The 13,953-nt window shown below is 68.0% G+C and overlaps 1 protein-coding gene across 1 annotated transcript in view; it reads left to right on the forward strand.

Moving 5' to 3' along the window:
• Nucleotides 1-12,201, forward strand: part of RSPH14 (radial spoke head 14 homolog) — a 48,362-nt gene extending 36,161 nt beyond the window's left edge. Inside the window, exons 5-7 of the mRNA XM_027956863.2 lie at nt 10,139-10,364; nt 10,599-10,735; nt 11,901-12,201. Coding sequence (XP_027812664.1) covers nt 10,139-10,364; nt 10,599-10,735; nt 11,901-12,139 — 602 coding nt within the window. The 3' untranslated portion in view covers nt 12,140-12,201. The remainder of the gene's footprint in view (nt 1-10,138; nt 10,365-10,598; nt 10,736-11,900) is intronic.
• Nucleotides 12,202-13,953: the final 1,752 nt, after the last annotated feature.

A 13,953-nucleotide genomic window follows, 5' to 3' on the forward strand; every position in this document is an offset into this window, starting at 1 on the left:
GGCTGGTAAGCCTGCAGGCCCCGTGCCACTCGCCCCACCCTGAGGCCCAACGCAGGCCCCACACCCCCACCCCCACCCCCATCCTGGGCACCCAGGTGCCGCGCACCGCCTTCCCTTCCTCCCTCTCCTGCCCCAGAAGCGCCCAGGACAGCCAGGAACGGGACTGGCATGCCTCTGCACTTCCAGAGCGGGGGCTGTGCTTCCACCCCTGGCCGGGGGACAAAGACCCCCGCGTCTGCGCAGCAGGGCCGAAAAGCAGGCCAACGCGCCTGGAGAGCGGGCCGCGGGGCCGCGTAGGGCAGGGCCCAGCCCGGGACGGGGTGGCTTCCTGGAGGCGGCAGGCCATGCTGGGGAAACCAGGGCGGCCGGCCTGGACCCTCCTCCCGGCCGCCGCCCGCCGGGCGAGGCCAGGGATGGGCACGCGTGCGTGGAGGTACCACCGAGGCAACCGATGCCTGGCACCGGCCCAGTGCTTCCGGGAGACGAGCAGATTTTGGCCGAGGACAAAGAGAGTTTGATTAATCAGAAATTGGATAATGGAGGCAACACTCTAATTATTTTTTCTTCCCGGCGTTTTCTGGAGAAATATGTTTGCACAGCGCGTCGGAGGTAACGGAGAGGGTGAGGGGCGGCCACGCCAGGGGAGAGCCCCGCACCCACACGTGCCGGCCACGGCTGGGGGGTCACTCTGAGGGGCCCCAGGAAGCAAGGGGGGACAGGTGGGCAGGCCGGAGGCATGCACACACCTCGGGTCAGCTGGGCGCTGAGCAGGAGGTCAGGGCACCACAGAACCAGGAGAGGTGGGGGCCGGAGGAGCTGGGGAGGGCGCGGGTGGTCAGCGGCTGCCAGCCGCAGCGGGACCCGACGGTCTGTGACCCCCACCCCCCGCCCCAGCCCGGAGGATTCTAACAGGCTCCCTCCTTAGCACTTTCACGGATCCTCCAGGGACTTCTCTGCAAGAGAGTGCCACCGTCAATTTAGAAGCAAGTAGCTCCAAACCCTGTGACGTGCAGCAGGTCCCTTTGGAAAAGAGACGAACTCAGGCAAGCCATTGTCTGTGAGGCTGCACACCACGTGTGCCCGCTCCTGCCAACGGGCGGCCCAGGCCGCCGCCGTCTGGCCGTGCCTCCCGCCCGAGGGCCAGGGCCCGTGAACAGAGCGGGAGAAGCGTGGCGGGAGGGCCGGCGGCCCCCGCGGCCGGCTCTGGCCCAGCCGCCCATGGGCCGGGGGTGGGCGCTGGCCCGGGGCGCCACCCCACGACGGGCCTTGCTGGGCACACACACAGGGCTCCCCGGCCTGACGCTCTGCTGCCACGGGCCTCACAGATGCTTAATGACCTGTAACGCAGGCCCCGCAGACGGTGCAGCTGGCCCTGCTCTCGGTGCTGAGTCCCCGCGGGGGACACCACCCCTCCCGCCAACATGCTCCTCCGGGGCCCACCCGTCCTCGACCCCGAGGAGCCTCGCCGGCCCCCGTGCCCCGGCTCCTGGTGTACGGACCCCAGGGCTCCAGCACCCGCCAGCTCTCCCCTCAGACCACCACACGCGCCTGGGTCCACCCGTGTCGCTCCTGGCTCCCCGCGTCCCATTCAGCTTCTGCGGCCTCCTCCTCGCCGAGGCCAGCCCCGTCCTTCCTCTGCCCCGTCGGCAGGCCCGCTTTCAGTTGACCCCTGCGTCCGACCCCTTCTCAGCGCCGGGCCCCGCCCTAGGTCAGCAGCCCCTCACCACGAACGCAGCGGTGGGCCTCTTTTAAAAGGGCAATCCCACCCGCCCGGCTCCCCACAGCGGCTCCCTGACCCCCGGGCCTTTGCAGCGGCCACCCTCCCCCTGGCACTCTTTCCTGGGGGGCATACAGCTCGACCGTCGCCTCTCCAAGGCGCTGTGTTAACAGCTGCGCCACAGAGACGCCCCTCCCAGCCACGGCACTGGTCTCCTTCACGGCAACTGTCCTGCCTGATGCCGGTCACGGGGTGTCCGTCAGTCCTCGGGGCCTGAGTGTGCCTGCCCCTGCACTGGGCACGGCCCGAGCCCTCACATAAAGATCAGCCAAAGGAACCCGGGGCTGAGCCGGGCGAGCGGGTGAGGTTCCACTTCCCCGGGGGGGGCCCAGGGAGACAGGTGGTCCCTGCTGGCTGGTCCCTGTTAGACAGCTTACTTGCGGGAAGTGCCCGCCCTGGCCGTGTGGACGCCAGGGAGGACCACACAGGGGCGGGCAGGGCTCTCCTGCATCTGCCTGCGGCGGGGACGGAAACAGGCTGGGGGGCCGGGGGTTCTGCGCCCGCCCGCCCTGGGGCTCGCCGCGCTCCCCAAGGCTGCACAAGTGTCTCAGGGCCCCCACCAGGGCTGAGCCTCAGTGTCCGCCCCGACGTCTGTGTCCGCTTCCCGGGGCCGCCTCCCTGCCAGCCCACAGAACCGGCCCTGGGGCTCGGCCGCCCTAGGCTTCCTTCCTGGGGTGCGGGGTGGCTAACCCACCTCCTCCAGGGTTCCCGCCAGGCCAGTCGCGGCTGGCAGCCGGGAGCACACCACACAGAGTCCGGGCTCTTCGAGGGCCGGCGTGGGGCAGTCAGGGAGGCCGTGTCCTCGGGGCTGTGCAGGAGGGCGGGCGTGGGGCAGTCAGGGAGGCCGTGTCCTCGGGGCTGTGCAGGAGGGCGGGCGTGCGGTCATCGTGTGTGCCCACGGGCAGCCTCGCAGTGGGGTCCAGGCTGCTGGGGCCATGCCCTGAGTCTGAGGCCAGCCCTCCCCGCCACTTGGCTCTGCGTCCCCCCTCCCCAGCCTCCTGCGTGGGCCCTGGGCAGCCTGGCCACGTGCCCCTGGCTACCCAGAAGTTCCTGGGATCGCCGGAGAAGCTCCGGACAGTTAGACCAGGAACCTGTCCTCCCGGGACTCCAGGAGACAGCAGGGCTGAGAAGCAGGGGGGAGGGCAGGGCAGAGAATTCATTCCCTGTGCGCCGCCGTCTGGAGTTGTATGGCGAGCAGCTCCAGCCCCCTGAGCACAGGCCACGCCCCACGAGGGCAGGCAGGCGCCCTGCTCTCCCTGCAGCGAGCTGGGCCTCAGCCAAGAGCCGGTGTGTGTCTGGGGGGGCGCACCACACAGATAGACACACAGCCCCTTCAGGGGGAGGGCAGACACACCCTCGGCAGCGGGCAGGCAAACAGATCCAGAGCGGAAGGTCACCCTGGCCTGCCGAGGGGCACGGAACTGACTCTTCACCTCCCATCTGAGAAAATCAGCGTCTGTACAACACACGCGCTCTACCCCAGACGCCAGCGTCTCGTCCGTCAAGCGTGAGGCACGCTGAAGGCACAGTGCTGCCTAACCCAGGGCCTCCCGTGCCATCGGCCCCTCCCCGGAGACCCCCACGTCTCCACGGTTACGGCTCAGGAAGGTGTGCGCCCCGGAGGAACAAGGCCACCAGCTCAACACCGTCACCCTCCGTGCGGGCCAGGAAGGGGCAGCCGGTTACCCAGGAGCCCAGCCCTGCTTGGAAGGGCCGGCGGAGGCCGCCAGCACCCGGGGTCTTCCAGGCTCTTCCCCGGTCCGCTGGGCTCTGGGCCACGCCACTGCCCCTCACTCGGGTGAGGACACTGCAAGCCTCCCCAGAAGCGGCCACCGCTGACGGGCGCAGGGGGTTGGCTGTGCCTCCCGTGCTCCAGCCTCGGGCAGCCTCCGCCCTTTCTCGCCTGACCTCCGATGCCCCTGCCAGACCCAACTGCCTGAATGGCCCCGACGTCCGTGCCTCAGTCCACGCTCTGCCCTCTGCCTGCCAGGCCCACCCCAGCCGTGCGTGTGTCCTTCAAGCTCCAGTTCAAACGTCACTTTGCCCACAGGGCCCAGCTAAGTCCGGTCCCACCCAGGGGCTCCCTGACGACACCCACCCTCAGGGCTGAGTTCTCCGAGGAGCAGACACTTGTCCCTCCTGGGGCGGTGAGTCAGTCCCGGGAGGGCAGGGCCAGTCCACTCCCACCCCAGCACTGGGGCCTAGGGGAGCAAAGGCTCAGTAAACATTTGCTTAATTGAATTTGGCCAAGGAGCCTCCTCCAGACGGGAGCAGAGGGACACGATCTCCGGTGGTGGGGGGGGGGGGAAGAGGGAGAAACCAGCAACCCTCCTAGCAGGTGGGCCCCCGCGTCCCCAGACAGACACAGGGCTCCCAGCCTGGGTGCCGCCCTCCCATCCCCTTTCTCTGCTCACAGAGAACCCCGATTCTCGGCCTAGGCGGATTTCTGCCACCGACGCCCCGGGAGGCTCGGCTGCCACCCTGAAGCCAGAAGAACCCTTCGGGCCCCGGGCAGCAGCGCGCTGAGCCCCGGCCCAAGGCCCGCTCCTCCCCCCAGCCCCCGCACCCCAGGGCCCCCACCGCCTTTTAAGGGAAAAAGAAATATCGAGCCGGGAACATATCGCAACGGCAGCGGGTCGATGTTCGCCTCTCGCTCTAAACGCCTGCGAGGAACCTGCTCGGGTGCGAGAGCGCCGACCGAGAGTCGTGCGTCCCCCGGGGGCCCAGGCCTCGGGGGCCCACGCCTTCCGCTTCAGCCCAGGCCACGCGCCGGCCCCTCACCATCCCCGTCGCCGCCCCGGGAGGGAGACCCCGCCGCACCCGCAGCTCGCCGGCCCGCGCCCCGCGCCGGCGGCCGCCCGGGGGTCCCCGGCCCGCCGCACCCCCGGGCGCGGCGCCCCTGCCCGCACCTGCCGGCGCGCGGCGCCCCTGCCCGGCGCGCGGGCCCCCGCGGCGCGCCGCCCCGCGCCCGGCCCCCGCATCCCGGCGCCCCCCGCCCCGGCCCAGGCGGGGCCCCCCGTCCGCACGAAAGGCCCGGGCGGGGTCCGGGGGCCGCCCGCTCACCTCAGGCCCGCGGCCGAGCTGCTCCGGCGGCGCGGGGCGGCGGCGCCCGCGCGGGGACGTGACCGGGCCGCGGGCGGCGCACACGCTCCGCCGGCCGGGCTCCCTCCGCCCGCTCGCCCGCGCCGCCGCCGCCCGCGGGTCCGCCCGCCCGCCCCGCGCCGCGCCGCGCCGCCGGCAGGAGGCGGAGCCGCCAGCGCGCAGTGTTGCCGGGCCAACCGCGGGCGGAGGCCCCCGCGCCCGCCGGCCCGCCGCCCATTGGGCGGGAGCGGCTGACGGACAGGCCCGCGGCCCAGCGACGGCGGGCCGAGGGGGCGGGGCCGGGGCTCCGTGCGCTCCGCGGCCCCGCACGCGCGCGCCGCCCGCTCGGCCGGCGCCCGGAGGGGCCCTGCGGTCTCACTGCGCCGAGGCCGGGCGCCCACCCCCGCTCCCCGCCGCTGCCCCCGGGAGGCCGAGTGCGCGAGCGGTGCGCGGCTCCGGCCGCGTCCGCCGTCCCCGGCCCACATCCCAACCGAGCCTGAGCTCCGCGACCTTGGACACCCGGTTGACCTCTGTGAGGCCTGTTTGCGAAGTGGGGCTAGTGGCACCCGCCGCCCTGACGTGTCGCGACGGTCGCCTAGGACGTGGGAAAGGGCCGTGCGGACCCAGGAGGTTTACGCCAGCGACGTTTTGCCGCCATGGAAGGGGTCTTCGTCGTCTTTGCTGCTCGGGCCAGCAGGGTTAGGGCTCATCAGGGTTCCTGGCAATCCTGCCACAGAGCGTTTGCCTTGGAAGGGAGGGTAGGAGAGTGGGAGGGGCCCAGGAGCGGCGCCTCCAGACCAGCGAGGCAGGAGGGAGCCAGTTCTGTTGAGGCCAGGGCCCATGGGCGCCATCGGGAAGCTCACAGACTGCTCGGATGCTCAGCAAAATGCAGCGAAGGGCAGTCTGCCAGCTTCTGCTTTCAGTTTCAGGGGGAGCTCATCTGCGGGCCTCGGAGCCAGGAGCCCCTCGTCCCTGTGGGGCTCAGGCCAGAACCGAGATGTCAGTGCGCCCCCGTCCTCCCGTGCGCGCCGTGCGTCTCAGAGCCCCAGGTACACGCAAATGCTCCTGCAGATGCCCCTCGCTAACCCTTCTTTACCCCCCTACACCTCCTGGTACGGTCACAGTACGAGGGTCAGGCCACTTGTTGGCTGAAGGAGATGGGGTGGTGGGCCAAGCCCAGGGACCGGACAGATGTCGGTGGTGGACATCCCGAGGTGGATGACTCACCGAGGGCTAGACTGGGTCTGACGTGTGCTGGCTGCAGGTGGCCCCTGAGGACCAATGGGAAGTGGCCGACCGCCAGGCCGGGTCAGGATGGGCTTCTGCCCAGAGGGCCACTCAGAGACCAGTGGTCGTGACAGGCCCTGCTCCGGGGCGGTGCGGAGGAATCTGGGGTTGAAGCACAGCCCCGACTCCGCCGCCACCCCCTGTACACGCTGGAGGAGTGACTTCGCCCGGATGAGCCTCAGCCGCTGCTCCTGCCACAGGGGACACGAGCAGGTGGTCGGTCCCAAGAGGGTGATTCCGACGGGAGATGCACGTTGACACGTGTTCAGAGAGGGGCGGGGGCACCTGGGGGACCAGGGGTCCAAATTCAGCTGTTCGCAGAGGCACGTGTAGCTGTGAGCATGGGGAGACCCCGCAGGGCAGCCAGGTATGAGATGAGGGGCCTGACGAGCCTGGCTGCCGCCCGCCGCCCCCTTAAGCCCCCGGCCCCCCGACTGCGGAAGTGAGTGCTTCCCCCACCTCGAGCAGCGACCATCATCCTCCTTTCAGCAAAGCGCTCTCTGCACTCGGGATGGAGGGGGCCCGCGAGCTGGGGCAGACGGCCGAGCGTGAGCCACGTGCGGCCTGGACGAAGCCAGAGGGCCAGCCCAGCTGGAGCCCCGAGGGTGCCAGCCACCCAGGCTGGGGCAGGTCAGGGGACGGTAGTAGCTGCTGGAGGCCCTTGGATGGGACTGCGCAGCTTGGCCTAAGAACCGCGGGAGAGTTTTGGGTCTCAAAATTTAAGGAGGAGGATGGCAAGGTTCACCTCCATTTCTTTTTACAGTCTTCACGTTTATTTACAGTAGGCCTGGTCCCGCAGTGTGCAGTCAAGTGTAGAATCAAGTATGAAAACGTCAACAAGTCAGCCCAGGGACAGGAAGAAAGATAGTCCGTCTGTGAGGCTCAGGCCAGGCCGGGAGATGACGGGTGACCTGGCATGTCTGGGAATGGCCCGATGGAGGCTGGGGGCCAAGAGGAGCCAGTGCGGGGAGTGGGGCAGGATGCCAGAGCGGGGGGAGGCACTTGTGAAGCCCTTGGAGGAGCCGCTGGAGAGGTGCAAGCTGGGAGGGGGGCGTCCCAGGGCCGCGGGGTGGGGGCACCTTGGGAGGAAGACGTGGTCACCGTGTCAGGCGCTCCTGAGGGGCCGAGGAAGTTGAGGACAGAGCAGGGTCCCCATGAGCCAGGGCAGGTGCGAGGGTGGAACGGGGGCCGCAGGAGGCTGAAAAGACGGACAGGCAGGTGGAGGCCAGGCCTGCTGAGGTCTGGGCACTTGGGCGGATGCCAGGCCCTGGGGCCGGGTCCACACTGCCCAGGAGCGCAGGACAGGAGAGCACAGCGCAGGCTCCGTGGGAGAAAGGGGGACGGGGCTCCCTGCTGATTGAGCCCACTCAGCATTCAGGAAGTGGCCGAACCTCCACCCCAGCAGTTCTACGCCCGGGGATCACGACCCTCGGTCCCAGCCATTCCTGGCCCAGCAGCTGCGCTGGACCGGGGTCTCCCTGGGCACAGGCAGGGGTCACGCTGTTGCCCCACGAGGCCCAGCGGGGCCCCTAGGACCTGGAATGCCTCATCTATGCGGGTCAGCTCCAGGTGGACGACCGTTCTGCTGACTTTCGCTCTGGCCTCCCCACCGCCCTAGGGCGCCCCCTTCTGGCCAGCTCTTCTCCGAGCCCCACCTGTCCATCCTGCTCACCCCAACTCCACCGCTGGGTCTCGGGCTGCCGGGGGTCCTGATGGGTTTTTCTGACAGGTTTCTTTGGGGTCTGTGCACCACCACTGCCACCCACCCCCCCAACTAGAACAAGCCAGATCTGGGTTAGTTATAAATAGCCAGGCCTTCGACTCTCCTTTTAGCTGAAAAGCAGCGAAGTGAGCGAGCAGAGAGGCGCACCCCGCACGCGTTTTATTTTTAAATCTCCCGTTTCCAAATGAGCCAGGCCCAGCAATGCTGGGAAGGAAAGCCCTGGGCAGCTGAAGGCCTTGCCTCTCCCTCCCGCGTGACTCTCGCTGCTCACCTGTCCACAACAGCACCTTCCCTGGGCTGGCTCGGGTGTGGAGACCCCACTCAGCCCTGATGGGTGGTGCAGCCCCCAGGCAGGAACCACATCCCTCGGTCGGCCAGCACCGTCCTTCTCGGAGGGTCAGACGGTCACCTCTGCACTGGGCTGGGGAGCGGCAGTCCAGACGGCTGTGGCTGAGCAGGACTGGCTGGGAGGCCCGAGCGGAAGGCCCGGGTGTGCTTATCTGGTGGTGGCCGGGCCGGAGAGCAGGGCTGAGGGGGAGAGGGTGCTCAGACCCCGAGGGGCAGGCGGGGACCGCCGAGAGGTGTTCCTGCAGGGTGGGAACTGTGCAGCCTTTGATCCCCCTCCCACCCCTCACCCGCACCTACAGGCCCCGGCCTGCAGCTGGAACTCTGTGGGCTCTGAGACCCTTGCTGTGCCAGGCCTGTGTCCGGGCACACGGGGATACTAGTCCCTGACGCTAGCCCCCTCCTACCCCTCCTGCTCTGACACCGCACTGCCCCCTGCCAGGTGGGCTTGTGCCAGTAACGACACCAGGCTCCGTGAGAGTGAGCGGCTGTCTAAGATCACACGGCTGGATAGTTAGGAGCCCACCGTGGTTAGCCTTTTGCCTTCAATCCCTGTGTGTCCAACCACGGGACTTCCCTGGCAGTCCAGTGGCTAAGCATCTGCTTTGCTGTGCAGGGGACATGGGTTCGAGCCATGCTCAGGGAACTAAGGCCCCACGTGCTGCAGGGCGGATGCTGAGCCCGTGAGCCACGACGGAGACCTAGGGCCGCCAAAAGTAAATATTAAAAAACCCCACAACTTAGAGAAGCCAGTACTCTCGAGGCAACAGGAAAACGCTTTTCCTGAGCTGTGAGTACCTGGAGCAGAAACGGGCGGCGCTGGTGGCTCCACCTGATGCCCCAGCAGCGCGCCAGCCGGGGGCACCGGGGGCCCTGCATTCACTGCCCTTCCGCTCCGCAGGCCCCTGTCACGCGAGCTCTCGAGGACCGAGGGCGGAAGGCTGTGCGATGTCTTCAAAGGGGAAGTCCCTGGGTGCTAATTGGCACTCAGAGACCTGTAGGCTAATTAACCTGTTTATTTGTCTCTCTGGAGTAAATTAGAGGGTTGAGCCGGGGAGGCAGGAGACAGCGGTGGCAGCTCCAGCAGGGGACTGAGGACGGCTTCACGGTGGGCGGCCTGGGCTGCTGGGGCTGGGTGGGCTGTCGGGCGCCCTCCTTGGGGGCCCACTCCCTGCCCTGTGGGGGCTGCTCTGCCAGCAGCTCTGAGCACTCAGGAGCACCCTGGGGTGCTGCCTGGCCATCTCTGGGGTCTCCTCTCAGCAGCCAGCTGTATGCTGACGCCCTGGGTGGGCAGGCTGGGAGGAGTAAGTCAGAAGCTTTCACGGGGGTTGGGCAGGCGGCTCCAGGCAGGGCCCCTCCCTGCTGGGCACTGGGCCCCTTCAGACCCCTCGGCTGGACTCTGGACCACCCGCCCACTGTGGTTGGGGGCGCAGCCCTTTTTACGTGAGACGCTGTGCTGTTCACTCTAAACCTTCCTCCTGTACCTGGCCAGCTTTCTCTCCCATCCCCGGGGCTGGCCGGGTATCCCAGACACGTCACGTTGTGGGTGGAAGGAGAGACTGATGCCCCCCACCTCCATCCCAGGCTTCCCTCTGGTTCATGGTGGTTGGGGAGGGTCATGGACCCCCCGTGTGCCTGGGTCCCGCAGGGGCGGCTGCTGCCCCTCAGGCCACTGTTCCAGGTGGGTGCCCCCCAATCCCAGGTAGCCAAGGGCTGGACCTTTGGGGACCCTCCATGACCTCACAGTTCCCACCCCAGCGTATCAGCCGTGGTTTCAGGCCCCTGCTTGGCAGCAGGAGAGGATGGGATTTGTAATTTATCTGGTCGGATACTGCAGGCCCCCCGGCAGTCCTCCGGCTTCCAGCACACGTGACAGGTGGTGGGTGGCCACCGGCCCACGCTCCATATCCGCTCCCACCCCGCAGGGGCCCTGGGCATCGTCAACAGCGGCCTGATCCCCTCGCTGGTGTGGAAGCTGCAGCGGGAGGAGGAAGAAATCCAGGCGCTCCTGCTGGACACGCTGGCCGCCTGCCTCACGGAGGACGCCACCGAGGCGCTGGCCAGCCGTGCGGTGCCCTTCCTGAAGGAGAAGCTCCTGAGCGCCAACAGCAGCATCCGCAGCAAAGCCGCCCGCACGCTCATCGCTGTCAGGTGAGGCCCTGGCTGGCCGCCCCCCGCCCCCCGCCTGCTTGTGCCCTGGGGGAGCAGGACCCCTCCACCAGGGCGGCCCAGTAGTCCTGTGCCCCAGGAGGCCCCCAGCCCCGCCCCCTCCCGTGAGGAAGGGAGGCCCAGGAGACGCCATCTGCACAGTCGGGACAGGGAGCCCAGGGCGTTGAGGCCCTCGTGAGCCAGGGTCGCCGTGCTCACAGCCTGTGCCCGGCGCAGTGTCCCCCTGGAGGGCAAGGTCCAGCTGTGGCAGCATGACGTCATTCCCATCCTGGTGCACCTGCTGAAGGACAGGGACGAGGAGGTGCAGGCCAACGCGGCGGGGGCGCTCATGAACGCCGCGGTGACCACCGAAGGTGAGGCGGCCCGGGCGGGGGTCTGCCGCCTGCCCCGGGGTCGCCACGCCCCCGACTGGCCGGGCATTGCCCCCTCCGGGGCGGTCCTGGGCTCCGCCTTCTTCTTCTGGTCCCCTCCTTGTCATCCTCTCGGTTCCGTTTTGGAATTCCTGCCTCTGACCCGGCCGTTTGTGAACCAAAATTCTCAACTGACTCGCTTGCCACACCCGTGAGCCAGTCCTCCTGAGGTCCCGGCGGACAGACGGTGGAGCCCAGCAGTGCTCTCCTCAGTGGGCAGGGGCGGGGGGCGAAGAGGAACTGAGGTTACCCCCCACCCTGACACCCACACTCAAGTCAGCACCCTGGGTGGTTGGAGGGGCCCGGACTGGTTCCCTGCCTGGAGGCGGGGTCCGTGCAGCACCTTCCGCCGCCTGCACCAGCCGGGTCCACTGAGCTTCCTTGCTGTCCCCCCCTGCCGGCTGCCTGGGCCTCTGATCCTCAGTCAGTGGCAGACCCCCCAGCGCTGGGAGTCCCGCTGCTCCCCATTTGCCCTGAGGAGCCCCCCCGCAGCCCCCCGGCCACCCCCACCCCCCGCCCGCTCTGGGCCACGCTCAGTGTTCCCCCGGGCGTCCTGGGTGGGCGCCTGGAGGGCTGGGGGCTCTCAGGGGACCCTGGCGACACGGGAGTTTGGGGACGTGAGGCCACTTTCCCTGAGCTGGCATTCCTGCCGAGGGACCCTGAGCTCCCCGGCAGGCCAGGCCCCAGCGGTGGTAGGGCGGGCAGTGGAGACGCGGATGCCTCGGCCTCTGAGGTCTGCGGCTTGGGGGCCTGGGGGCGCGAGACAGAGCAGAGGGGCGGGGTGTCCTGGGGGCGGGGGTGTGGGGTGGACCAACAGGATGAGGGGGGCCGCCTGGGCCAAGGGGGCTGGCCAGCCTGACAGCAGCGAGAAGTGATTGATGCAGGAGGGTGAGGGCACGCGTGGCCTTTCAGCGGGCGGGGCGGGGGCAGCGACTGGAGTTTAACTTTCAAGAGATCCTTCGTGCTGCCCGGCGAGGCACCTGGTGGCTGGGGAGAAGCCAGTGTGGGAGCTGGTGGGGCCCAGGCTGCGGGCAGGGACGGCCAGGGGGCCTGGGAGGTGGGCAGGGCTCCCCCCACCCCAGGACTACTTGGCACCGGTGGCCGGCAGGGAAGTATGCGGCCCTGGACGTGGAGGCCACCCAACCGCTGCTGCAGCTGCTGACCTCGTCTCTGAGCAAGGCGCGCCTGAACGCCATCAAGGCCCTCACCATGCTGGCCGAGGCGCCCGAGGGCCGCAAGCTCCTGCAGTCCCACGTGGCCACCTTCCGGGTGCTCGAGGAGGACCTCAGCCCGGCCGTGCAGCGGGCGGCGCAGATCGCCATCAAAGTCATCGAGTGGAAGCCCTGAGTCTCCTACCCCACCCCCGGCCCCGTGACTCCACACCCAAATAAACGCACGGGGTCTCTCTATCTCGGTCCGAATGGTGGCACCCGATGGGTCTGGAGTGGGTCACATGTCTCCTCTTTCTTGCCAAAGGGGAAACACCCGGCTTGGGAGGACTGGGTCACAGGCTGACCTGGGGTCCTGGGGACGGGTGGGAGGCCTCCCTGCACCCCCCTGCTGCAGTCGAGGCCCCTGGGAGGGCAGAGAGCAGGGATGAGGCGGAGGAGGGGGCTGGACACTGGGGTGAGTGGGCCCTTGGGTGCGGCCCTGCTCCCTGGATCAGCCAGCTTCCCACATGGGATGGCAGGAAGGAAGGTCATGGGTACCACCCCTGTTGGGCTCTTGCTGGAGGAGGGTGAGTTGTAAGAGGACCCCCCCTGCACCCCAGGGATGAGTGCTCCGCACAGGGTAGCCCCTTAAGGCCTCCCCCTCAAACAGCTGAGCTCCCCAAAGCCAAGTCCCCTAAGTGAGCCTGGGCCGGCCTCCCCGGCCCTCCCGCTGCTGTCTGCAGGCTAGAGCGTCTGTGCCTGCATCTGCGGGGATGGGAGGTGACGTGGCAAGGAAAACAGGCTGCTGGGATGGGCTCGTGAGGGGACGAAGAGGCGCAGCGGGGACTGAGAGCCTTCCCCGCGTCCTCCGGGGACTGAGGCCTTCGCTTACCTAGGAGGGACACAGGGACGCCTGCCTCCCGGGGATGAGCCCCAGGCAGGCCCCCTTGTTCCGGGAGGGGCCGGCTGCTGGGCCCAGGGGGCTTTCAGGTTAACCCTCATAAAGCCGCGCTGTGCTCTGAGGGGCCCGTCGGCCCGCCCCGTAGCCCTCCCTCCAGCGCGCCACCTCCTGGCCGCCGAGACCCGAGCACGGGGCCCCTCCCTCCCTGCGGCCGCCGTCCTGGCCCTCCGCCCGGACCCGGTTGCGCCCCGCTGGTCTGCTCTGTAGAAAGATCCCCCTTTCCTAACCTGGCCGCTCTGTCCCGCTCTCCCGCACCGTCTCGCCTGCCTGGCGGGCTTCCTCTACCAGCTTCCCTTCTCAGCTAGAGCGGCCCGCTGTCTTCTTTCCCTGCAATCTGAGTCGCTACCGCCAGCTCCTCTCTCTCCCGGGTTCCGGACCCCTGCAAGCAACTTGATACCGACCCTTAAATGTCTCCCGGCAAGAATTAATACCAACCCTTCACCAACTGCTTTGAAAAAAAGAGAATAGGCAGGCACACTTCCCAGCTCATTCCGTGAGGCTAATATCACCCCCATCCCCAAACCAGGCAAAGACCTCACGAGGAAAGAAAACTATAGACCAGTGTCCTCTACATGAATAGACACAAGAGCTCAACCAGATGCTAGCAAACCAGACCCAGCCGCGTGGAAAGAGCCTCATATACCACAACCAACGGGCATTTCTCCCAGTGACGCAAGATGGGTTCAACGCGCGACGAGAAACCAACGGAACAGCGGGTGAAGAGAATAAAGAGCAGAAATCACACGGTCACCATCACAGGCGCAGGAAAAAGCACTTAACAGAATCCAACACCCATTTCATTTAAAAAAAAAAACAAAAACACCTTAAAACTAAAACAAAATAAAAAACTCTCAGCAAAAACGTCCCTGGTGCTCCAGGGGCCAAGAACCCGCCTGCCAGGGCAGGGGACATGGGCCCGGGCCCCAGGCTGGGGAGACCCTCCACGCCCCAGAGCAGCTAAAAAGCCAGAAATACTGAGCCCCCCACTGCAAGCACTGAAGCCCGCGTGTCCGAAGGCCTGGGCTCTGCACAGGGGAAGCCACCCCAGT

Source organism: Ovis aries, chromosome 17, assembly GCF_016772045.2.
Source record: "Ovis aries strain OAR_USU_Benz2616 breed Rambouillet chromosome 17, ARS-UI_Ramb_v3.0, whole genome shotgun sequence".
NCBI classification, from domain to species: Eukaryota; Metazoa; Chordata; class Mammalia; order Artiodactyla; family Bovidae; genus Ovis; species Ovis aries.